The sequence below is a fragment of the Larus michahellis genome, chromosome 2 (genome assembly GCF_964199755.1).
Source record: "Larus michahellis chromosome 2, bLarMic1.1, whole genome shotgun sequence".
In the NCBI taxonomy this organism is placed as follows: Eukaryota; Metazoa; Chordata; class Aves; order Charadriiformes; family Laridae; genus Larus; species Larus michahellis.
In genome coordinates, this window is record NC_133897.1 from 32,319,617 (window position 1) to 32,347,208 (window position 27,592).

A 27,592-nucleotide genomic window follows, 5' to 3' on the forward strand; every position below is an offset into this window, starting at 1 on the left:
AAGCCGAGTATCAGTGATGGTGGTAGCACCTCTGTGATAACATAGTTAAGAAGCGGGGTGGGGAAAATAGTGTGCAACAGCAGACCTTGTGGAGAGCCCATGCTGGAACAGGCTCCTGGCAGGACCTGTGACCCTGTGGGGAACCCACACTGGTGCAGTCTGTTCCTGAACAACTGCACCCTGTGGAAGGGACCCACGCTGGAATGGTTCATGAAGAACTACAGTCCATGGGAAGGACCCACATAGGAGAAGTTTGTGGAGGACTGTCTCCTGTGGGAGGGACCCATGCTGGAGCCAGGGAAGAGAGTGAGGAGTGACAGAGTGGCTTGGTGAACAACTGGCATCCAGCCAAGGTCAACCCACCACAGTTGTACAAAAGTAATTCTGATTCCAGTGACTTTATTAAGTAGATGTGACTATCAGCCACTAAGAGTGATCCAAAGTCACTGACATCCAAGGTAGACAAGTTTTTGTGAGACTACACTCTGTTCCAGTACTCAATTTAGGCCTAATTCAAACTAAAATAGGGATTATAAATATTCTATTTTGTAAATTCAAGGAAGTGTATTGTTAAAAATTTCCATAGTTAGAAGTGTTGTAATTTAGGTAAGATTTAAGATGTCTCTCCACCAAACTAAATGAAAGGCAGAGCAAATGGCATCCCCACATATGACCAAGCGAGTGGAAAACAAATCACTTCCCTATGAATTCCAGACTGTATTCCCGAGTCCTTCAGCAAAGCCCACTCCTCAGCACGAGGCAAGGCTGCGGGCTCATCACCACCTCTTGTTGGCGGGCAACTGTCACAACACCAAACCTCCCTGCAGTGTTACCTTCTGACACCCAGATCATCCCTCCTTCTTGCAGAAGACCCACTGGTACCTCAAGTCACAAGCTGGAGAAAAGTGTGCAATGCCTATTTCGGGTTTTTTTGGTGGTGTTTCTTTTTGTTTGGGGTTTTTTTTGGGTTCTACTAGAAATTTAGTAATTTTCAGTTCAGTCTTGCCATGTTCAACAAAGACAATGAAATATTAAAGCAATTACATACTCAAACTTCATAACATTCCACATAATTTAATTACCATACTGTAATGAGTAAAGGCATCTACTGTCACAACATTTCATATCTCTGCATGTTAGATAAAAATGTATCAAATTCAAAAATGTTGGATCCAATTAAAATGCGATTTAAAAAAAATAGTTAAAGTCTTAAATCACACATTTAGAGACACTGCTATTCGGACATTTAGCGAAATTAAATTGGACAGCTCAGAAATTCAAAATAAGGCCCACACCTGGGTTATATTCCCTTGGCATTACACACCAAAGTCTATATACCATGAACATTTTTTTTCTAATTGCCTCAGAAATTAAACTATTTATACAAAGATGCACCACATTTCATATTTTCGAACAACTAACATTCCAGAAAAGCAGAGGAAGCTTGAAAGACACCATGTCTGTCTTTTATGCACACAGACAAACCTGAACACAAATGCAACCAATTTCACCAAATACTTTATCCTGATACCAATAGTTCTATTAAAGCAATGGCTCTGAACTACGGTGTATGCAAGAAGTGTTGGAGGAGCAAAGAGAAGCAGAAAGAAAAGGAATATATTAAACGCCTTTTTTGCCCTATAGCAAGATGACAAATATTTTGGCAAATGCTGCTTGAAGGCTTACATTGTAAGAATGCATAGAAAAAAAACCCATAACTGTTCTATCTCTCTCTATGAGAAGTCTTCAGCTTCTGGTATTGAAAAAATTAGTGAAGAACCAGTTTAAAATATTTTCCCAGGAAGAAGTAAATATTTTCAGGAGTAATTTATTTTTTTTTTTAAAACTGTTATACTATGTTTACTATCCATTTAGTGATGTAATTCCAAAGAAACAAGCTTATTAATATCAAACATGTGAAATACAAAATTTTCTTTGCAGTGGTCTCTGAAGGCAGTGCAACATCAATATAAAATCTGGATGTGTTCTTTTGAAGCTCCATGTAATTGCAGCTTGTTTCCCTTTATTTAGTGTTTCTGTGTGTCACATACAAATAAAAGAACTACTAAAAGAACTACTAAAAAGCATGGATATTTTCATTTCTTGGATTCATATCAGATCTTTAAGGCCTTCTTCTAAGGAGGAGGTCCTAATTGATTAAATACTGGACAGGTATCAATGTCTTATATTCCACTATGAAATGGGAAACAAAATAGCTCCTCAATTGGTAACATCATTAAGGATTTAGAGCAGTATATGGTGCAAACTTCCTTCATCTCTATACCTTATCCTTTGAGATAAGAAGGTGTCATGGGGATTATAACATGCTTTGTTAATAAATAGAATACTTTAAACTATACAGCAATTGTTGTAGAAAACTGAGAGACTCAAATACGCCTGTTCCAGAAAGCATCATGTAAATGTTTCTACATGATTTTTTTTGTTATTGTTGTTCAATGGCATTGAATTATATAAAGTATCATTCATGGCTCAACTTGATATCATGAAAATATTATGAATCTTAATCGCATTCCAGTGGAATGTACTATTACAAGTTAACTCTAATAATCATTTTATGATTATTTATTAGATGACTGCACCAAAATACAATCGAGTATATGCTGTGATGTCATAGGCACAACAATCCGAATCACTAGTCTTCATTTTACCTTATATGTGTTTCCTTTAGTAATAAATGAACAACATTCATAAATCGTATGAGATTTTCTCCTTTTTAAAAAATATAAATTTAGATTACTTATCATATAGGAAAACTTCCTGAATGTTCTTAACCTTTTCCAGTTCGGTTCTTATCATGCTTCATAAATCATCTCCTAAATCTAACTTCTCATGTTCAGCATCTGTCCTCTTGGCATGTAATTCTGGGGATTTAAGTTCCTCAGGCAACTTAAAGGAAGTTTTGCTTCAGCAATAACTAAAGAAATTGTTACAGTGAATTTAACGTGGCAAAGCCATAAAAATGCACTCTCCAAATATCCAGAGCCATGTAACCCATAGTCAGTCTACATGGTACCACACTGGATAATAATGGTTCAGTTAAAAAAAAAAAAAGTTACAGACCCCAACTGATCTTTTTTTTCCCCTCCAAAGAACATATCTTTTGGATTAAAAAACAAAACAAACCATAATTTAACCTCTTGCTTGATGACAGTGAATAATATCAATAGTATATTAGTATTATATTCTGCATTCAAAATATTCGTAATTTTTAATTAGCCTTAAAATCACATATCTTTAAAATTACTTACATTCCGCATATTTCTGAAGCTGAGAGAACTCTCCAGGACTAAGGTTAACCCACTTCTCCTGGCTCGTCATACTGGCAGTAAGGGTCCTCGTTAAATATCAGAAAAACGTTCCCTTTAAACCAGGTAATATAAACTCCATAAAGACTCGTAGCTTCAGTTCGCAGTGCTTGGAGGCTGGAGAGATGGCATCAGTCTATGTGGATGTGGTTTTTGATGCTATGGCCTGTTCCCAGTGTGTTGGTTCAGTGGTGAGTTACAGCACTGTTAAAAGAAGATCAAGCATTAGAAGCATAAATACCGGTTCAATTATTTAAATAATTGTAACTGATAAATATTTTCTTACACAGTTTCGCTCAAAAATCTTTCTGTACAATATTTGTTCATAATTTTTTTTTTCCAAATTTTATTTTTATAATTCCAAATGCTTCTGTGCAGCATTGAGAACCAAAAATTATCAATTGTTTATGATCAAATTGTACCTCAACAATTTGTCTGGGGAAGTTTCTGTTTCAATAACAACCAGCGCAATAGTGGATACTATCTATCAGTAAACTTAGTTCCCTATGGATTTAAAATAGGATTCAGGTTTGTAGCGTTTGTATCCAGCTACGTTCTTGTACTTTGCTGTGTAGCCTTGTCAGAAATGTTCTGAAACTTCTATGTCAAAAGTGAAATGGATTCTGCAGTTTGGTGAGAAATTCACATGAGAGCTATGTAAACATTAACTATTCTAACAAAATGGTAGGGGTTTGATTTCTAGAACGTCACAACATTGCTGAAGTCACTACTGAAAATCAAATATAACTGTTGGCACCATTCCAAATCAGGTCAGGAAAAAAAAAATAATATCAAACTGTGGGTGCAATCTCATTCCAATTTATGCCCTTTTTACCTCCGTAGGACAGACCTTACAAAAGCAACACATTACCAACAGCACTCCTTGCACAACAGGTAGGATACTTTTCATCTAATTTTAGCCATCTGGAAGTCAGGTACCTCATCCGAGATTGTCATCTAGGGCTCCCTCTTTAATCAGCAGGAAGAGACAGGTGGCCTAGACAGCAATTAATCCCTCCAGTTTCAACATAATCTTAAAATGTGATGAATTGCCTTCTCGTGGTATTTATCTTTTGCTATTGATTACAGAGGTTGCCTAGATGACAAGTTTAGACTAGAAAGCTAATTTTAGACCGTAAGTGGGATCTCTTTATACACCTAGCAATGTGTCATTTACAAGGGTCAAATTACAAACAGAGCAAAGGAAAAATTCAGACCCGAAGAGACTGACACAGTAATGGAGAGAGTACTAAGGAGGAAGATGTTGGCAGCTGGGAGAGGAGAGTAAAAGGAGCAAGATGCCATGAGGGGGAGGAAAAAAAAAAAAACTAAGAAAAAAGAATCAGAACAGCTAGGAACAGAAGCATATGAAAACAAAACAAAACAAAACACGTTAACCCAGTGATAGACAACACCTTTTTTTTTTTTTCCTGTCTTGCATATACGAGTATTATTCCTGGACAAAGAAATTCAGGAATAAAGACACCTAAGTCCCAGAACATGCTTTCATTGCTCTCAGGTCCTTCTCAGTGAATGATTTGAGGATATGTACCTACATTATTAGCAAGTGAGGCTATCTAAATACAATAACAGAGTACTTGGCAGCTGCCTCGTTTTTAAAATTTGAACCAGAAGAGATTCCTATGATCTTCATCTCCTCAAGTTAGAATAAAACATAAGGATAAATTAAAAGAGCTAAGATCGACAAACACTGATTGTACAAATAACAAAAGCTAATAGGAGCACAGACACTGGGACAGAAAAAAGCAACACTGATATGGATAATGTTGGCCAAGCACAAGGCACATCGGCCCTCAAACACCACTGAATCAACATCAGTGCCAGAAAACAGGCAGTAACTATTAGAAAGCTAGAAAAGATAATCAATAAGAAGAGCTATCATTCTGTCTTGAGAACCTCAGACCTCTTATTTATGACAAGAGAAAATAACTAGGGTCAACAGGGACATTTCAATCAAATTACAGATGTTTCATTTGTGACAGTTGATTAGATTGTATTGAAGACAGTTTTATTTTTTCAAATAGGTACATTTTTCTCATATTCTTGAGAACTGACTAGGTTTTACTGAAAAGTATTTTATATTTGCATAATTGATTGAATAGAATCAAAGTTTTCCACCACAATTTCATCCAGTATTACTTTTTGTATTCTTAACTACATTAGCTTCATTACCCGTAAAAGCTAACATTGCTGGATGCTGTACAGTTAGAGATTATCTCTATTATTTAATAGAAATTTTTGTGATAAGCAGCCTACCGTTAGAATGCCTATTGCTAGCAAGGTAATAACTGCTGTGTGCTCTAAACCGACCAATCTGTTCACGTGCAATACCTTTAGCTGACCACTGTCTATAGAGTTTGCTGTGTACACAGTACACGGGCAGTGAAAACGGATGTTTTCCCATTGACTTCCCATTCTTCAGCTTCAGATCTAAATGACCATCTCTGCTACCCTTCCCCCTTTACCCAGGCTCTCCTGCCTTTAAACAGCGTTGCAAGAAAAGGTACATGACTCAAATGAGATGGGAGAAGTGGAAAAATTTAGTATGGGCACGGCAGTCCACAGGAAAGAAGATGTAGTCGGTTTGTAAACCAGGAAAGGAAGACAGTGGGGGATCTAGTGGAACTAGTCTGCCAAGTTTAATCCCAGAACAGTAATGGGGAGGTAGGTGGTCCCCTGAGGATGGCTAGCTGGCCATTGGACTGCAGCCAGGTCCCGTACACCACCTCAGTGCGGGTGATGCAGGAATATGCAGAAACATAACAGGGAAAATCTCAGCAAAAGGAACCTTGTAGAGGCTTTTTTTTATTTTTTTTTTTTATTTAGTTTCCTATTAAGTCCTGCTGCAGAGGAGTCCTAACTAAGGAAAGGTCCCTGCTCCCTGCATCCTTGAGTTTTCATAGTTAAACCATTTAGTGGCATTAAACCATTAGTGGCATTTCCTATTTTATATGGATAATAATATTGCTATAAGAAATCAAGCACATTATATAGATGCCAAGGACAAAAGCCATCAATGCATGTTTGTGTTATATGATGTACGCCCTTTGTTAAGGTAAATGTTTCAAGATCATCTGTATCTTATATAAATATCTTAATTTCTGTAGAAGAAAATCTTAGTTTACATTATCTTTTTCAGTACTGTTTAATTTAAATCCATTCATTTGTACTTTATTTTAGTGCTCTTTCTCAGTACTCCAGGAAGGTCATGCAGCGAGAAAACTGTGCATAAGTACATGAAGAGGAAAGCAGTAACAGGCATAATGCTATCACGTAGGGAAAAAAAAAAAAAGAATCTTGAACTAAAACACTAATCAAATGTGCTTGCTGGCAAGCAAAATAAAGATAAGCAGCACTAAACAGATACAAACACTGATTTTACCTCTCCATGCGGAGATAAATTACTTGGAAAAACACACTACAGAATACAGCTAAAATAAACAGGATTTCAGGTAGGGAACTCCTTCACTGATCCTCTGAGAGTTTGACCTATCCCAGGAAACTCATATCCGTGCACACATTTTGTTAGTATCTGCTTCGGCAAGATTCACAGCCAGACACAAAGCAGACCTTACAAACAAGAAAAATTAAAAATACTTCATTAATAAACTGTTCATTTTAACACAAAAAGAATTAGAAAAAAAAATTCTTCCTCCTCTATCCACCAACTATAATAAGTCTCAGAACTCCAGTCTCCCTTTTATAACATGTTTTTCTTTCTGGATTTAAAAGTTTATTAAGTTTTCTGTCAGGATTCCTACCAGGCCACATACCCAAACTAGGAAGCAAAGCTTTGTTAAAAACCCTACAAATCAAATTACTTCGCATTCAGCCAACAATGCTAACAAACTTGGACTTCCAGGAATTCCCCATGCCATTGCAATCTTCAGATGCTCTGCAGAAACCAAGCTGAGGAGCAGAGAAGAGAAAGGATTATACAATGGAGGAAAAAACAACTAAGAAGGCAAATCCCCTATACACCAACCTCGACACTCAAATCATCTCATTACAGCTTGTAAAGTTCTCACCACAAGGAAAGAGGAGTTTTTGGAGAGCATGGGGAAAAAAACAACAACTTTCCATGCAACAAAACCAATCAACAATACTGGGTGAAGCTTTGAACTTTGATTCCAGAGGACAACTGTGTCCTGTACAAACACATCTAGCTCCTCAACCAACGCAACTCCCTCTACTTCCTCCTAAAAGGCAGGAGGTAATCTTCTAGTGTCCATCCTCACTGCCACGACCTGGAGTATGACACTCTTCTTAATGCATGCCCTAAGGGACGTTTTTGTGTTCACACCATAACAGGGAAACCTAAAACAGCCTAGAAACTGGCTTTTGGAATTACTCAGCCATTTTGCGCTTTCTACCAGCCCTTCCATAATGTACATAATTAATTGCCAGTTACTCCATAAAGGGGGCACAGGGTCAGGGTGATGGCAAGAAGGGGTGCAGATGACAAAATGACAGATATTCAGTAAGTATCTTCCATGCTACACAAGACTGAGACCTTCCAAGTGCTTTTCTCCCATTTCCCTCTGGTTTAGTATGCTTGTTTTTATTGGAAAAGAAGAAAAATAAAAAGAGAAAGAAAAGAGCGAGAAAGAACACGAAGGAAGCAAGTTTCCTTCCAGGGAAAGTACAGTTCTCCACAACATGACTGAATAGTGATTTTTGCCTGAACAATAGGAATAAATAACCCAGATTATTTTATAGCTTAATTGCTACGGAGGCTGAAGCAATTATGCTTTTCAAGAACTTTTCTGTACAGAATGTGCTTGGTATTTCCTTCAGTTGGGTCCTACACCTTCACCACAGTGAGTTGGATCCTGTGATTTCAATGTGGGTGACCTTGTGGATGTTCCAAAGGAGAATTTTTACATATCAGATACCACATGCTGACACATATACATGAAACAGTTTTCTCTATTAACTCCCGCAACCACTTCAGAAAGGAAATACATTCTTTTTACTGACAAGACCATCTTTCCTCTGAAAACTCATTTGTGGGTTTAGCAAACAGTGGAAAAGTACACCTTTCATCAACACTTGTAGAACAACTACTCAGCCTTCATGTATAAAATATGTTCTCTTGTGATCCTATTTAAGATCTATGTAGCATTAGTATATAAGGGATTATGATGCATTATTGCACTATTTATTCTCTATTAATTAACGTGTTAGCATCAACGTACATAATATTTCCTGGGCACTGAAGGACCACACTTGCTATTGAATCCCCAGATATTCTCTCCACTAAGGTTGCTATTGTCAAAACAGTTGAACTTAAAAAAAAAACAACAAATAAACAAACAAATAAAGAAATAAAAAAACAACAAAAAACCCCACTAGCAATCTCTAATTTCTTGGAAATGTAGGCATTATGTACAGATACAGAAGACAAATTGTGTAGGTACTCCTGCAATTCATTTTACACTTTGTAGAAAACAACGTCTCTAATGTGAGAAATACTCCAAATTTGCATAGTTAAAAGCTTATTCTGAAGAGTTTTGGGGGAAAAAAAATCCAAACAAAAGCATCTGCTAATCACCATTCCAGTTTCTTTACTCTCAAATACAGAATTATTTTGATTATTTATAATTGCTGCTGGACTAGCAGCATGGATGAAAAAGAGCCCCATAACAAAAACACTACAGCTTTTTCCTACATAAATTTCATATTTTACATAACAACATCCCCTTGTTTTTCCCCCGCAGTCTTTAGCATACATAAAGTCATTTTAGTAGTACACATTCTTTTTCAATTTAGCAAAGGATGCTTACTGATGTAAATTAACATTATACTGAAATATAAGCTATAAACATTGGTACACTGAAATCAGTGAAAATTTGCCTACCAAGCTGAAAATCTCTCCCTTTAAAGGAGTGATTTCAACACAACTCAAAAGCATGCATGTTTTCCTGACTACTTTCTCCCCAGGTGTACTAGTCTGGGGCATGTAAAAACATCCTTTTAAATTTTAATACAAAGATATGGACTGTATTCCTCAGAGAAGCAATTATTCAAATTCACTTCCTCAAATTATTTATATGGAATATATCAGTAAACACTGGGAATAGACACAGCACAAAAGCCATTGTGATAGGATAAGCAGAATACTTGAATCTTTGAGAAAACATTTCACCAATACTACTACAGTTTATGACGGTGAGAAATATTAGCAACAAAAACTGAGCACTGATAAAAACTGATCAGAATGCAAGATGCACTGAATACAGTTATTTATATTTAAAATACAGGCACACAACTTTTAATTTTTTTTTTTTTACTTTGCTCTTCATGTACCTTAACTTCATGACATGACTGCTTTAAAAGCAACATCAGATAGGTCTTAAATTTTCCCAACTCCTAGGGCTTGCTATTTCCAAGTTGCTACACTAATTACCTACCAAGTCAGAAGAACTACATTCAAATTTCTCAGTGTTTTCTTCTCTAAAAGAAATATTGAAATACATGAAACCTAAGGAGAATCTGGGACAAGGAAATACCAGAATGTATATGTGCTGGTGCATCATAGGTTTATAAAGGCTTTCTCCTTGCTTTAAATAATATAACTGAATAAACTAAAAATAAACTGACACCTTTTCAGACCAGAATTTATTTTATGCTTTCGAGAGAAACAGTACACAATTCAAAAAAATCTCTAAGTGAGAGTCATGAAGCTGTTCCCAATGTTAAAACTGTCTCATTAACAATTTTAAGAAAGCAGATTTTAAAAAGAGAAAATTTTAAAAGGAAATTTGAGTAGTTAGTCATCCTTCTTATCATGCTACGTCAATGACTAAACGACAAAATTTGTCCATAGGGCCATTAAAATTTGGTACCATTTATTTTACAGCTAAATTATCACATTTTTATTGTATAATTGATTACTAACATACTGAAACTAGGAGAGAAAACAAACCAAAACAACCAAAATTCACCCCACCAAAAAAACTCAGACAATAAACCGCTTACACAGAAAAATTTCTAGATAGCTGTTAGTATTTTGAAATTGGCGGATTTCAAAAATATACTCTTTGAATATTAAAAGCCTTAAAAAGAAGGCTGAATCACTAAGGTTTATGACTGGTATTCTTTAATAAATGGAACAAAGCAACCTGGGGCAGAAAGCACAGGTTTTCCATAGGTATAACTATGTAATGTGTAGGAAGTTCTCTGTTAATACAGCACATTTGGCTGTCCACTGGCTAAATCACTCTGTAGAGAGGAATAATCACAATTCTTTCCCTATTGATCACTACTGTTTCTATATGTCCACCAAAAACTTCTCCAAAATTTAAAGCAATGCAGAACAAACACCTTAGGGACAACCTCCACCTTTCCAAAGTGCCCATCTGCCACCTTCCCCAGGAAAGCCAGCTCCAGAAGCCCACCCCTCGGTGTCAACTCCGCGCACATCTCCCCACAACCCCCACCACAAGTATCTGAGCCCCTATCAGCAGGGTGTCTAGCTCTTTGACTATTATCTGCCACGTCTTTATTCTTCCTCTTTCCTTTCCATTCCCTCTCACGGGATGAACTGTAAATTCTGAATAACAATTACCTTTTGTTGGTAATAAGCTACAGGGTTGTGGGTTTTTTGTTTAATTATTGGCTTTAATTAAACTCTCCATATTTAGGTGCTCCAGGGGTGATTACATTAGAGGAAGGCAAAGCTGAAAAGTGTAATTTACAACTGGGGAAGATTTCTGACATTCCCTAATTTCCTAGGGCAGAAATTCCCACTTCATGCTCGGAAATAAGCCTTTGAAGAGATGTGCTTTAGTCTTGTGACAAAAATGTTCCACTGCGCTCGAGGAAAAGATTTGTTAACTGCTGTCCTCATTCCAAAGCTTTATGCACTTTTAAAATAAAGTGGGAACAGGGCAGTGGAGTACCTTTTAAATAACTTGTGAAAATATGACCCCGATTCAATCTTTAACAGGAAATCTGTACAGAGAACAGAGATCTGGTTAGCAGGCAAGGTAGTGGATTTTATAGCAGAAGTTCATGCTGTGTTGTTTTCTACTAGCTGGATGGGTGGGTTTTTTTCTTCTTTTTTTTCCCCAGGGAGAGAGCTACACGCAGCAGTTGATTAAATTATTGCAGTCCTGGGATATGAATAGCTGGCGCTATGTCACTGTCCACTGGGGTAGTGTGGAGCCTTCTAGACAACTACAAACAGTTTCATATTTATTCATTAGTATTACTATAAAAGAGTTCAGTGATAGCAAGTTACCAAAAGGGTTGCCTACAGGAATGCAGCCAAAGGGAACTATGTGACGGCAGCAGCATCTCAAACTACTGTTTCCTTTTCACCCACACAATTCCTGACCTGTTCAAATTCAGCTCCCGAGAGACGCCAATTTCTAGGTTTGTGAAGGCTCTGAGAATGTCACCACTTGTGTGCTCCTAGTACTTGCTCTGATGGTATATCCACACCACCACCAGAAGTGTGGATGCGCAAGCAGAGCATGTGTGAGGTAGTTTTACTGAAGCAAAGCCATAAGGGAACAGCCCAGTCAGCCCAGCACCACGAGCACCAGGGCAGGCCCTACACCTCTGCGCAACCTCCTGCACTTGTGTGCCCAAGCAATGCTGAAGCCCCTGCTGCCACAGTTTCACAGCTCAGTACCTGAAACTACTACTTACAGGCAGCTTGGCCTCATCTTTTTCAACAGCATAAACACACCTCCAGCCTCTTATCTCATCTTATATCCTTGGTGTTAGGCCTGGAGAAGAGAAGGCTCCGGGGAGACCTTATAGCAGCCTTCCAGTACCTAAAGGGGGCCCATAGGAAAGGTGGAGAGGGACACTTTATCAGGAAGTGAAGTGATAGGACAAGGGGTAACAGTTTCAAACTGAAAGAGGGGTGATTTAGATTAGATGTTAGGAAGACTTTCTTCACTCTGAGGGTGGTGAGGCACTGGAACAGACTGCCCAGAGAAGCTGTGGATGCCCCATCCCTGGAAGTGTTCAAGGCCAGGCTGGATGGGGCTTTGAACAGCCTGGTCTGGTGGGAGGGGGCTGGAACTAGGTGATCTTTAAGGTCCCTTCCAACTCACTATTCTATGATCAACTTTCCTACAGACTACGTACAACCATTGACTAAATTGAGACAGAGAACTGGCGCTTGTGGAACTTCACACAGGAGATTTGGTCCAGGATGGAAGTGTGTTTTTCTGATTGAGGGTCCTTCATTTGTTTGTCTGTCTGTCCATCCCACCCAGACAGACTAACAGTTGTAAAGACACAACTTTAACACAATGACCCCTCTTTCAGATGGGACACCACTACCTCCTCATGTTTAAATGTGATTTTTTAAAGAGGAATATGAGAAAGTTACAATGAAACTTCTGTCCTCCACCTACTGATGTCAGGATACTAAGTCATTATATTGTAAGTGTTCAGCCTTTAATCCAAAAACTTCATCCTAAACCTCAACATTTTAAACATGTTTAAAGCTGTCTCCAGAATGCTTTGTAGCTAACAAATACCAATATTCCCACAGATTTTTTTAAACCAAAAAGTGGTATTTAATTGCACTTTTAATTAACAAAGATAAATAATTGCACTTCTGTGCAACTTAAGTTTGTATTCTTTTTCAATGGTGCTCAGGTTTCAATACAAAATCTTACTTTTGTTTTTCCCATCTTAAAGGAAAGAAGAAAAAAAGGTTCATCCTCCTCTTTCTCTTGGGAATTTTTTGGCTGAGCTAGCTTATATTATGCTTGCATTTTTAAAACATTTTTTCTCTGGAGAAAAGCTTTGCATTTCTGTTATCTTTTTTTAGTATGTTTTTCTCCTGAGTTCTACCTAATTATTTTCTCTCTTTAAATGCTGCAATTAATTCTCCTCAGGTTTAGCTCATGTTTTTACACAGTAGTCCTTGGCCCTAACATTATTGCTACTGTAAGTATGATTATCTAACGATAGGAGAAATGTGGGACTGGCAGAAAGAAGTAAAATATTTTCTAACACATGAAGCTTTCAGACACACAAGCCTTTCCTCAAGTCTGAGAACAGATGCAGTAAACTTCAAGCCAAGTATAGGTTAAGATCAGTTTTGAGTTACACTTACACTATGCTATTATATAGTTTGAGAGAAAAAGGTAGTTAGTATCCTATTGCAGGTCTGGACTGCACACACATGTCCTTCAGGATTTGGGTTTGGTTTTGCTTGCTTTGTCTATAGACTGTTGACTATACCTTGGGGCAGGCACTGGTGGCACTTTGCCGCTCCTGACATCTTGAAGGCAACAGCATCACCTATCCTCATGAGCCTGTGAAGGCAAATGTCTGATTTTGTCACCTTCCAGTTCTTTTTGCCTATACTACTGGATAAATTTGGGAACAGACTGCTTAGAATCCAGTAATAAAACACGCTCAAAATTACCTGAAGAGAGACACAGAATAAACACATATGAAGTTCTTATGATACTCCAGTGAGCAATTTGCCTTATATAGGCAGTTCTTGGATACAAAACTGAACTTGCTTCACAAGACTGTAGCTTGAAATTTGGAACAGTTTCCCCTGACTTTGCTGAATGTTGACACTTGTGTTTCCTCATCCTCTGCAATTCCACTGGGGACCCACAGGATTTTGCCCAAGGGAGTTTTAAGGTTATCCACAAATTGTGGTCAAGAGCCAAACAAGTATTAAATAATCTTCATCTCCATATAGGAACACCTTTTACAGCACTAGACATCTTCTAGTGTAGGTCATCCTTCTTTTGTTATTACTATATTTGTTGTAAACTAAAAATTATCTATATATACACTTCAGAATCATAAACATCCTCATTTAAACAATTAATCATTTTCTGTGCAATTCATTTTTACCATAGCTTTAAAAAGCAAAAGATACACAACATTTGATACGCTTCCTTTGGCTTCCCTTTAAAAATAAGCAAATAAATAAATCTATCTAGAGAGGAAAGAAAAAAATCTTGGTGCATTCTGGCAACATTTTAAAGTCTTACATCAAAAAGACTTGCACATTAGAACGTAGTAGCTAATGAAAAGCTAGAAATCAAAGGGGGTGATAAAGTAAGGAAAGTAGAATAAATACATAAACACAACGAGAAAAACCAAACAATTCATCTTTGTTTCTGTGCTTAAATTAAAGAATTCCTCTTCAGTCACCAAAAAAAAAAATAAATAAAAATTGATGGCAGCCCGGTAACACTACATTTGTTTGTCTGTAAGTGGAATAATTACATCTTTCCATCTTCTGGACTCCACTCCCACATAGAACAGAGGTATCAGATAAGAGCACTACCACTGCTGGTAATACTAATTACAGATGTACTGCCTCCATGAATGTATATTCTTGTCTTTTATAGCAGCAGCACATAATTACAAACAACTGCAGACCTGTATCTATTACACTATTTCATATCTATAAAAGCCTTTCTACTTTCAACCTGCAATCTTTTGCTGGTTTCATTAGTTTCTCAGATGAAGCGCTGGGATGCACAGACTGCACTTGATGCATTGCAAGTCAGAAGCTCAAATCCTTTTAAATTCCTTCCTTTACTTCAAACTTTATGATCTTACATTTAACATTTAGAACTTGTGTGTATAACAATCCTAAGCCAACTGAAGGTCTACTCATGGAAACAAAGGTGTCTCAAACCAAAAGTGTTTAAAATTTCATTTACACTAAAAAAGTTAAAAAATTGTCCCCATAGAACTTCCACATGATCCTGCAAATTGCAAAATTACCTACAAGGTTTATGCTCAGCTTTCTATTACTAGAGAGAAACTATGAAACAAACCCTTGTTACTTATGAGTAGGCACAAGCTTGTTAAGTCACATTTCATCTTTCATTGTTTTTCAATGTTTTTTATCCTGTAATTGCTTTATGTAGCTCAGTCTGTACTTAGTAACCACTGTAGTAGCTATTCCATCTACCTGTACAAAGTCGTCACTAAAGGTCTGGTTGTCTTATATGAAGACTTTATATGAAATAAATATATTACAGAGCTTGGATTCCATTGAAATCTTGCAAGAAATAATATAAATGTAAATATTTTTTTTTTTTTAAAGCACAGATTTTTAAAGCACAATTATTCTCTATTGTTCCATTCTGAAGTGATCCATGAAAGTTTTCTAATGAAGAGATCTTCCAAAGTCCTTTGTGTGGTCTACTCTTATCAACAGGCACAGGATCTACATGTGTAACACTCTTCCCAGGAGCCACCCATATAAAATTCACATTCATCAATTAGAGAACATTTGAATTTTAAAAATTTATGTTAATAGAAATAATAGGGTTTAACTTCACTAAATGATTTGTTATTTATGAGTCATTCTTTTCACCAGTTCTGTATTAAAACATGCACAACTGAATTCTTCTACATATGAAATAAGCCTAAAAAAAGTTTCCTCCACTTGCATCCTCTTTATGTCACAAGTATATCACAGTTATGTGATCTGTAAGTCACAAGGTTTACTAAGGTCATCCTATTTTGGTATAGCTCATGACATTAAAAAAAAAAAGAGAGAGAAAAATTATTATGTTTGTTTTCCAAAACTGTTCCATGAGCTCTTTTTCCAAAGATTATATTTTAAATTATAAAGTTAAACTTCTGTTTCATTACTAAGTAAATCTTCTGAGAACATTCACCAAAGATCAGCTAGAGCCTCATAAACCCTCCATCCTCAGAAAGGTAAACTGCATTTAAAATTAACTTGTTTATAAGTTCCAATGGATATTCACAGAAGTGATTTCGCTGTACTCCAGCAGCTTTTGCAATTGATTCATTTCTTTTTGCTTATATGTTCACTAAATCAAAAGTTAGCCCCTCTGTTTTATCATTTGAGGCATGCCAACTTGTTTTGTTTTACCCAAGAACAAAGGATGACTGCTATCCACAAGAAGAAAAAGCAAACAAACAAAAAAAACACCACAGAGAAAGGTCACCCATAGCAGGTCATGTGCATCCATGCAAATTTGAGACTCAAAATTTGAGATATTATTGTATAGATGTAGCTGCTTAGACTGCGCAGGTAGAAATCCCAGTACTGAGCAGAACTGGGTAACTGGGACTTACGTAACCTGGGCACTATGTTGCTTTTCTGACCCAAACTGGAGTGTCCACCCTCTGATGTTGAACAGTGCCTAAATACACTTTATTTTTCTGGTCATTCTTTACAAGCTGGCTTGACTAATGGAGCCTGATGAAAGATCTCAAGTAACTACTAGTTATGTTACTATTATGTGCTTGTATTATAAAAGCAAAAAATTAGATAAGATTGACTACATCATTGACAGTACAACATACAGGACAAACCTTTTTACTTTTAAGTACAAGGACTAGAAAATAAGAGGAAGATAAATATCCCATCTTACAGAAAGTAAGTGGAGAACTGAAATTCCTAAAAATGAACATAGACCTAGTGCTGAATGTTAAGTGGCGGCTAGATCTCAGCTGGCATTAATTATTGCATTTCAAATTCACTAGACACACTGAAACATTTGTTCTCAAATAATTTGCTCGCTATCACACAGGAAGCATGTGGAAAAGTCAGGAACTGAACTGAGATCTGTAATTGAGTATATTTGAACACATGAACAGTGCTAATTTATGTAAGTCAATAAAACAGTCCTACTTCTTAACAGCTTTATTTTTGTCTATCCTATCAAGTTTGAATTGGTAAATTTAAGTCTAAATGCCTAAAAAAGAGTATTTAATAGCTTAGAATAAAGCTGTGGATTATAAAAATTATCATTGATATCTAATTACCCAAACCACAGAATTTTAATTAAAATTCCCTCTCTCTCATGCACAGCTAGCTTTAGTTAATATATCAAAAAGTAGTTCAAAGGAAGTAGATACTGCTGAGGAAACATTATCACTTACAGATTTAATTACATATATCCAATAATGTCACCATTCTGGAAATCTGTGGCTGTTTTTAAATTACTTGAGCTTGTGTACTGTGGTTTGCCCCCAGGTCCTGGTTTTCCAGTCACCCACGCTGGGGACCTGGTTGGAAAATGTCATGGATCCCATCCAGTTCCAACAACTCCATTCCTTTTCCACCAAGGTGGGCCAGCGCGAGCCCAAGCCCCATCCAAAATGGTGCTGGGAGGAGGGGCCCAGGGCCTGAGCCTACACTCCAAAGGCCAGAAAAGCTTCTAACCCATCCAATTCTTTCTCCCAGTAAAAGGATACTAAAGGAAGATGGAGATTCTGAAGGGAGATGGAGATTCTGGCCTTAAGGTACAAGCCGAATAGGGGTGACCTGGTCTCAAATCTTAACCGCTGCACTGTCTTTCCTCTTCAGGGGGGAAAAGACACATATACCTTCAGCAAAGTCAAATTGAGAAAAGCTGCTGCTACTTGGAATACAATACGACAAAATGTCAAATACTCTGTTTTCAGAAGCAAGTGAGAATTCAGTGCATTTAGCCTTTTTCAGACTCTGGCCTTCTCAAATACGCATAAACACACACACACAAAAAAAAAGAAAGATTATTCAAGAGATTATTATAGGTCTCTAACATTTACTAGTAGTTTCCAGTCCTCAAGGTTCCCAGGCACCAGTTGCATCACTAGATTTAGCTTACGTTTCTTAAATGGGCACAACTAAAATAAGCAAGTTATTTCTTTTGGCATCTTAAAAGAATTAAAAACATAGATTTAGTATACCTACAAAGTTCACTGTAAAAATATCCTGTTGTAAATATATGTAAAACATAATTTTGTTTCCTATTTTCATTTTTCTTCAGGATAAGTATACCGAACATTATATTACTGCTATTATATGTTGTTATTATTTTAGAAACCTACCTATGATAAAGGTGAAATTATGAGTGTATCTATATTTCTATATAGATACATCAGAATACTCTGATGAAAATAAGTGACCTTTCATATTGTTTTCCGTATTTCTCCTCTATTTTAATTATTAATGAAATTTTTCTAGCCCTTTTAATAACAGGTATCACCAATAATGGTAGCAGACCTCTTACAATAGTGTTGCTTAATTAATTACTAAGTCCGAGTTGGCACAGATAATTGATGAGACAGATACTTACACTGATTAGTTGTGAATGAGAAAGATGACTCTTAAGTATTTCTATTTTGATATCTATACAGTATTCCTTTACTTTATAACTTTAAAATCTATACATCTTAAACTAAAAGGATCCAGTAAATGATATTAAGAAAAAATTTGTATTATTTTTCTGCCAAAAAATTCAAGGGGAGAGAGATCTAACATGTCTTCTCGCTAGTCATAATTCCAGATACTGTATTTATTGATGTTTAAAGTTTTGGATGTACAAAGTTTTCCTGAATAGTCAAAGCAGTTAGTGTACTAGCAGTTTCAAAATACTCCAAAAGCCCAACAATACTTACTGAAAATAGCAAGCTTTGCTTGCTTGTCAGAGTAGTCCGAGTTATGCATATTATTTAGATATATCAAAAGTTGGAAAAACACGTCTGCTCTTTTATGGGACATCACGATTGCTCCATTTGTGGTTAAATTTGCCCTGGGACACAGCATTTTACAAAGAAAATTGCATTACAATGGCCCACATTGTGCCATCTGTTTTAAGAAGAAATCTCCAGTGATTTCTATGGAGCACAGTCTTAAAAAATAAATGGAACAAGATGTCCCAAAGTACTTTTTTTACCTAGTTTAACTACTTTTGATTAAAAGGATTCTGAAAAATTTAGCAAGCTGTAGCATTACTACTAAGTTATCCCTTTAATCTGCATCCATGCCCAAACAGGTGACAAGGTACGTGGACTGACGGTCATGCGTGGGACAGCTTCATGGCTGCAGAGACAGGTGAGGAGCCCCACGACGCAGGGGTTGCATGGGGAGTCCCAGCTTCCTCAGGAGGTGAGTCCTGCTGGCTCCCTTCCCTTCCACTCACACTCCCATCACTAACACCCTGCCACAGAGGTACCCAAAAACACTGTGGTTGCAGCAGCAGAACAGCCAACAGCATCATTTCAGCAACCTGGTCTAGTGGGAGGTGCCCCTGCCCATGGCAGAAGGGTTGAAACTAGATGATCTTTAAGGTCCCTTCCAGCCTAAACCATTCTATGATTCTGTGATCACCCATATCAGCAAAAATACACGGTAATGGGGGCACAGACCTAGAGAAGCCAGATGGCCATGAGCAAATAAGTTTGGGATCTGACAGTCTAACATTACCCTTATATTCGACCAGTATCACCTCAGTCCTTCCACAGGATACACGGCAAACAGTGCGGATGCCACAGCCACAGAAAGGACCATGGCAGAGGGATGGGAACGGAAGGACACAACACATTTCTTTTAGTCTGTGTCAACACCGTGAACAAAGTTCATCATGCCAAATACCTTAGATGCACTTCACCTGCTCTACAGAACATCAAGAAAGGAATAACATACTGTCATGTCTTATTGCCTACTCTCTTTTGAGAGCATTTCTCTGACACAAAATGCCACTATAAATTTCAATGCTGTGAAAATACCATGACTTTCCTTGTTTGCTTACTTTAGAAAATAAGATCTCTGTAAAATACCAAAGTAATCATGAAGTTCTGATGTAAGTCCAAAACAAATACTTTCTATTAAGAGGCATACTATCCTTATTTACACTGCAGCAGAGCTGTTATTTTACAACAAGTACACAGAGGAACATCCCCAGAAATCCCCTGGTGAAGTCATCTGAAACCCCTTTCAAAAGAACAATAACCTTCTGCATCAGTACAACTTCATATTATCTCATGTCTGACTTACAATTAGGACAAAAGCTTCCATTATATTCATTAAACAGCTATTATCTAAGAATTCCAATGTTTTTATAGCATAACCAATACTCTTAGATTATTAGTATTTTTTGGTCAAATGCTCTAGTTCAAAGGTACCGTATCCTTTTATGCAACCATCCAGGCAGACAGCAGTAACGTAGCGAGATGACAGTAAGAGCATTATCGCAGAACTTCAGTATTCATTTCACCAGTTCCATAAATTGCTTCAATTTTATAGATATAGAAAATAATTTTAAAACACCTAAAAGGCTTATTGAACCTAACCCCTACCCTCCACGCATTGCACATACTGGTTTTGCAATACACATTTCACATGGGTGTTCTGGGTTTGGGGTTGGTTTGTTTGAGGGTTGTTTGAATATCCAGGAGGTAGGGAGCATTTTTTTCATACATTTAGAATTACTTTAGATGATGTCCCTATCAAAACAGGTACAAACTAGAATACTAGTAATAAAAAAAATAATTAAAAAAAAGTAAAAAAAAGAAAGACATGCAAAACATCATTGAAAATTTGTAACAGCTTGATAAGAAATCACAACAATTGCAACATCAACGCAATGTCAAAAAACATTGCCCCTTCATACCTCATAGCCCCCAATTCATCCTTGATCCCAGTTTGCTTCTTCCTCTGAGCACCATTTCACATCTCTCTAACTGCATGTTGCTCAAACAGTCACCACAACATTTCATTTTTCCCTCTTGTGCTCTGGAATTCACCAAGGGCTTAGTTTATGCCCTCAAACAAAAAATTCCCTGCTCTACCCATTCCAAAGCCACAGCACGTCGCCTTCCTCGCAGACAGAGAGCTGTCCTGGCTCCTCTCACCCTCGAGGAGGAATGTGCCCATCTTGAATCTTTCACCTCCCATTCTCACATTCCCATGCTTCCCTCAGCAGCACAAGAGGACCCAGCAGCAGCTGGAGTTTTCCTGCCCTGCCTGTGCAGGATGCGGTCATGAGGTTTCCACTCAGGTCAACAGGTTTCCCCAAAAAATACAGCAGCATTTCCAGAGTGTCTCTCATACCCACACAACCACTTTCCACAGTGCATTTACCTAAAAAGAAAATGATTCGATGCATCTCACACACACACAAAAAAAAGGAAAAAAAAAAAAAGCAGCAGCCAGTAACAGATTTTATTTGATTGCATGTGGTTGTTCCTACCAGCTTTCCTGCCTCTTTGCTCTGGCAGTCAATCTGTTGTCTGCTCTCACATCCTTAACAGTAGCACTTTGGCTCTCTAAAGGAGCAATCCTCAGGGAGTGCAATTTCCATAAAATAATACAGTCCATTCCTTCATTTAAAAAGCAAAGACTGACTCAACCCTGAGCATCTTTGCCTAGGACCTGCTGAAATTTTAGTCCCAGCACTTGGTTAGTAGAAGCGCAGATTGACTTTTCGCATATCACTAACTGCCGTAATCACCCCAAGTAGAAAAGTAAATATTTTGAAATGGATATACAACTAAAATACTCTGAAATAAAATGCAAATCAAATGTGACTGTGCATATGACAATCCTGTTAGTGCCTGCCCACCGGTAATCGGATGTTAGCAAATCACTTTGCCTTATAATGTGTCTGTAACCAAACCTGATGTTCACAGAAATTCAAAGAAAAGATGCACAGTTAAGTCAAACTTGAAGCTTAGGCCACATGGAGGCATCCTGAATTTTTACTGGAATTTCATAAGGGGGCAGGGGGGGCCCCTCAACATCTGTTCAAGGCAATAAGTATTTGAAAAGAAAGATACAGATTCTCCCTCTTTTTCCCCCTCCCTTCATTTCCCATACACACCAGTTCTCCCCAATCTTTAGAAAGAGAAAAGGAGAAAAAAAAATATCAAAAAACAAAAACCCAAACAATAAAAAAATACCCCAAAACAGCTAACTGGCCAAGTACAAATACAGTTTCTCTCTGCTGCCGTCACTTCCACTGGGGTCATCACTGGCAGTGCCCCATCAGCCTTTGAGATCAGCCCAAGTATCTCTCACCTTCGTGGTTCCTAATCCCTGGAGCGTGCTATCAACATCCAGTGGAAAAGAAAAAGCAGGAACAGCTCAAGGACACATAAAGTGAGGAGGCAGCAGCAGAGATTTAAAATACAGGGCTGCAGCAGCAGCAGTCAGAGGATGTAAGACAGGGAGTATAAGAAAGACATAGTTGGAATTTTCCTCAGCTGCTCTCCTTGTGGTCTGTTTTAGGAAAGGCAACAGGATTTTCTTCCAAAGTGCTATAAAAAGGGGTGGACAACAAGGTAACTGCGCTGAGCTCACCTTCTGTCACACATTTCATTGGGTCAAAGATAATGGTCTAGGAAGAAGCTTACACACATAGATTAACATTTTAATTTTACAAAACTCTTCTGTGTATCACTGAATATCTATTTCCATGTAGCATTAAATAAAAAGTTACTGAAGCATTCCCTACATCATATTAGTATGTTTCCATACCTCTAAGATTCTTACCACTATGGCACCAATGCAACAGAAAAAGCTATTGTATAACACATAGTTGATTAATAATGTACAGCAGAGTAGAGGAACAACAGTGATCAAGAACAAAAGGGCCATAACTGGAGACTGATGACTGAACTGTTCATTTTCTACGAATTAATGTATGTATTTTACATATTGCTAGAAAGCAGAGGTGTAAGCACTGTTCCAATACAGCAAGATCCAGACGAATAGGAAAAAATGACAAAAAAAACCCTTCAAGTGTATTTTTCTGGTACTAAAAATCAAAAAATTTACATTATATTCACATCTGCACATGCATCTTCTTGTATGTGCAAGTCCATTATGAGGAAAATCACCTAAAGAACTGAAGGTTATAAAACTAATTAAATATCAGATCCACACATCATCTGGTTTCAGTTCTCCAAAATGGATGAAGTTATGACTGCAGGAGGGCATTTCAAATACAGCTCACTACCAGCTCCCATGTTACTAACTGACAAATCACTTAACTGAAGCCTCTCTCAGGGACTACATACCACGATCTGCACATGAATGAAATGCCCGCGTACGTCAGCAGCAGCTCCACACGCAGAAGGAAGGTCATTGACAGTCCCAGAGGCATGAATTCATCTTGGTCTAAATCCTAATGTAACTCCCTCAGAGTATGAGCAGGTTAGAAGCTGCCTGCGTGTGCTTTCTATGCATCTGCTATGAGGGCCGTAACACAAATATAGCTTGGGGAAAACACACAGAAAATAAATTTGATAAATTTTGCCAAGGTACCCAGAATACCAGAGGTCACAACTCAGTAGACAGCATTATGATGCATTGATTTTATACTATACATCATTTTTGCTTCAAAACTTCAAAGTATAGAAAACATTGCTCAGCCTACCTCAATATTTTCAGAATAAGGGAACTTTACAAAAAGCAGTGACCGGAGTCCAACAGTATCAGCCTTCCTCATTTACTATTCCCTTGCTTCATCATATTCACCTTTGCATGTTCAGATCCACAGAATAACACACTGTCAGTTGATAGTGTTTGGTGTTCATTACTCTTACTAGCCCAGAACATTTCAGTGGTTATTAAATACATATCTTACTGAGTTAAAATTGCTTGGATTCCTTTGTAATGTAAATTTTTGTACTGTACACCTAACAGGGTAGCACCAGTCTATCTCAGTAGTTCTGACTACCCATGAAATACTGGAAAATATTTCCCTTAGATTGCTATAATATGTCACAGAACTCTAACTCCTACTAAAAGGATTAAAGAAATGATGTAATGCAAGGCTACATACTGTATTATTTATAAGCACTATTATTTACAATGACAAGTAGCGTATACAGAATAATTTATAGGAAAAGTATTTTTTTCAATTAAGTGTGATCACCAATTTCACAGAAGTACAATTCTTGGAAACAGACTCCCAGTGAGAATAGTCACAATTTCGAATAAGAGGCAATAGTGTTCCCACCTTCTCCAGTACTTAAATTTAAAATAGCAGAGCTAAAAAAAAATAAATGTGACAGTAACTGCTTTGCTTAAATATCTTCACCGATGAGGACAGAAGGCACAGAATCATAGAATCAATAGTTTGGGTTGGAAGGGACCTTAAAGATCATCTAGTTCCAACCCCCCTGCCATGGGCAGGGTCACACTCCACTAGAACAGTTTACTCAAAGTCCCATCCAGCCTGGCCTTGAACACTTCCAGGGATGAGGCCTCCAAAACTTTTCTAGGCAACCTGTTCCAGTGTCTCACCACCCTCACAGTAAACAATTTCTTCCTAACACCTCATCTAAATCTACCCTGTTTTGGTTTAAAACCCTCATCCTATCGCTCCACTCCCTGATAAAGAGTCCCTCTCCATGTTTCCTGTGGTCTCCCTTTAGGTACTGGAAGGCTGCTATAAGGTCTCCCCGGAGCCTTCTCTGCTCCGGGCTGAACCACCCCAACTCTCTCAACCTGTCTTCACAGGAGGGGCACTCCAGCCCTCTGATCATCTTCATTGCCCTAGGAACAACTTGTTCCAACAGGTCCATGTCCTTCACGTGCAGTGAATCCCACTTGAAAGAAGCATCTATGGCATGGTTTCCTGAGGCTGTAAATGACTAGACACAATGGTCTATGTGATCCATTCCAGGCCTATGTTCCCACTGCTATCTTAGTCAATTAAAAGAGGATGAACGTGGTGATGTTGATTTTTTAAAATAATAATAATAATATTGTAATATACAGTCAATTGCACAGTACCAGCTACTTGCAAACTCCGCTTCTGTTGGGCATATGATCTAGATAAAAGTAACATTTTTGTCAAGTTTTGGACTTCATCCAGAACTAGGGTGATCCCAGTTAGGGTTAGTCACTCATTCAGGAACTGTTTCTTTACCTACCACCTCAAAAATTCAGCTCCTGTAAGTAATTAAACTGTAATAGATAGCTTCTGACAGCTAGAAATTGAATCATGTTTGCAACATACAATGAATGTTTGCTGATATATTCAGCACGTAGTCAATATAAAATTATATAGGATGTATGTACACTTATATACACACAATCAGTTTATAGATGGACAAAGTCAAGGCATTTATGAATTCTGCAGCAGAAGGTTAACTATTTTATCTAATTTTGTATTAGGTTATGATTAGAAGACTAGCAAACACAGAAAACCAAAGAGATCTAAACATTTCAAAAGATTTTTTAAAATATATTTTTATTTCTAATTCTTTAAATGAGTAAGTTTGCCCAAGAGATGTGATTCATTAGGCTGTTATGAGGTTTACCTTTTAAATAATTTTAAGTTCACTACGTTCCTTTTCTTCCCAAAGAAAAAGAACCCATTTCCAACGGATGATCAAGTCATTCTTCTACTTGTTATTATACCCACACCAATGAAACATTTAACACAGATACCGTAATGTTTTTAAGAATAGGTAAGATACAGGAAAATATTTACAGAGTTGAAACAGATTTTAGGTATAATATAGGCACTAAATCCCCTAATAGCCAGACTTTCCTTTCTCTCACTTGCTAATCTGCCCTCCACTTCCCACTGGAATAGTCGTCTCATAAGCCTCAACATTGATGAATATAAAGTAATGCACATAGGAAAAAAAAATCCTAGCTGTACACTTAAAGTGATGAGCAGTGAGCTCATCAGTGATGAGTTATCACTCAGAAATGAAATTTTGGAATTATAATCAGAAAACATCAGATCAGTGCTCAAAAGTGCTTGAAAAAGTATTCAAAAAGGAACAGATGATAAAACAATTTATTGGATTGTCTAGATCCCTGGTACACTTGCATTTTGAATAACATGTAGAGTTTCTGGATTTTCAAATTGATTGGAGTAGAACTGGAAAAAGAGAAAGACAAAAAGATGAAGCAACCTGCTCATAAGGAACAAAAGATCATACTGGAATTCATCTGGCTTCAAAAAGAAGCAGTGGGACATGGCAGACATGTGGAAAATAATAAATGTGTAGAGAGCGTCAGAGCCTGGAGGAATGCTCTGGGGATGCTCAGCCAATTCTTATGTTCTTCCCTTGGTAATCACTGTTAGGAGACGGCATACTAGTCCAGACAGACTTCTAGTCTGATCCAGTAAAGCTATCCTTATGCTTCTAAGAGGGATGAAGAATGATCCCACTCACCCGTCTTGCTAATAGTGCCTTGTCTTGATGTGGCTATTAATAAGACACAGTGAAGTTTAAGGACAATGTGCAGAATAGGACTCCACAAAAATAAAAAGTCCAGACAAAACTGGACATTAATAGTAATGACTTTGCTCTGAAAAAAAGTAAGTGCTACAATGTTTATCACACTGTACTGGCTGTGTCCACTTGTCACACATACAGCATGTACTTCTCATAGACACTGGGGCACACAAACAACAGGTTTGACTGGCTGTACGTATGGTTTTCAAAAACAACTAGAGAGTAAATAATGGAAAACATCCCTTTAAGGTCTAGTTGTGCTTGCATTTATGGAATCCCACTGCAACAATACTGAGGGATGGAATCTGCATGATCAACTCTTCAGAAGAAACCATCTACTATACATAGGATTCTTCTCCATGAAAAACTTATATTTAAGGTCTTCACATTATGCTGTTTACATCCATTTTAAGGTATTGAAGGGCATTATGAGGCATTTAAAGTATTAAGACAGAAAGGATATGCTGACATGAATTGTCTTTCTTTCTCTTGCCTTCTTCAATTCCATTAGGTTATCCAAAAAAAGAAATATTCAGTGCAATTTGCGTTAAAACTGCAGAAACAATGACAACATTGTTGAAGGCGAGATAAGACTAAGTATTATCTTCCCTTCTACAACACCCACAGGTTGAAGATCATCACCACAGCTGTTCTGCCTTCAGGTGCTTGATTTTTGAATAGTTTAAAATCTCTCCAAATGTTGTGTTTTTCACAAGGAATTTCACTTTAAACAGCCTTACCGTTTCTTGCATATCCCTAAAACATTTAAATGGATACAGTAGATACTGGTTTTAAGTGTTCGAGACATTGATGTTCCATAAAGAAAGCAGACATACAGGTTCTATTTACAGAACTTGTATACACCTCTGTAAGTGTCAATGCGTCCCTCAAACATGGAATTGTGACTCCGTCAGCCTTAACAGGATGAAAATCAATTTTGATATCAACATGCAATAACGAGCTACTTACATGATTCGTATTCATAATCAGTATCAACGTACACGTCAATATGAAAACACAAGGTTCAGCAAGTACAGACGATGTTCACATTGGGATACACGTATCAGCTTCCCTGGAGAGGAACAGCACTTTATTCCTCCATGGGTTAATAATTTGCTCATAGTTTAAAAGAGATGGCACCTGCTCTGCCAAACACATATTTGCATTTCCAAAGAATGAGAGCAGTAAACAAGGCAAGGGGAGGAGTGCTGAAACTTTTCCTGAATAAATGAAAGATTAATAATCTCTAAGGGGAAGGGATGAAGCATTTGAATCTGAAT

General features: G+C 37.4%; 1 protein-coding gene across 9 annotated transcripts in view; it reads right to left on the reverse strand.

Annotated features, from left to right (window-relative positions):
* DGKB (diacylglycerol kinase beta) overlaps positions 1 to 27,592 on the reverse strand; it is a 362,621-nt gene that overhangs the window by 326,597 nt on the left and 8,432 nt on the right. For all 9 annotated transcript variants that reach the window (XM_074574782.1, XM_074574785.1, XM_074574779.1 and 6 more), the window contains exon 2: positions 3,270 to 3,530. In XM_074574782.1, coding sequence (XP_074430883.1) covers positions 3,270 to 3,339 — 70 coding nt within the window. In that variant the 5' untranslated portion in view covers positions 3,340 to 3,530. The remainder of the gene's footprint in view (positions 1 to 3,269; positions 3,531 to 27,592) is intronic.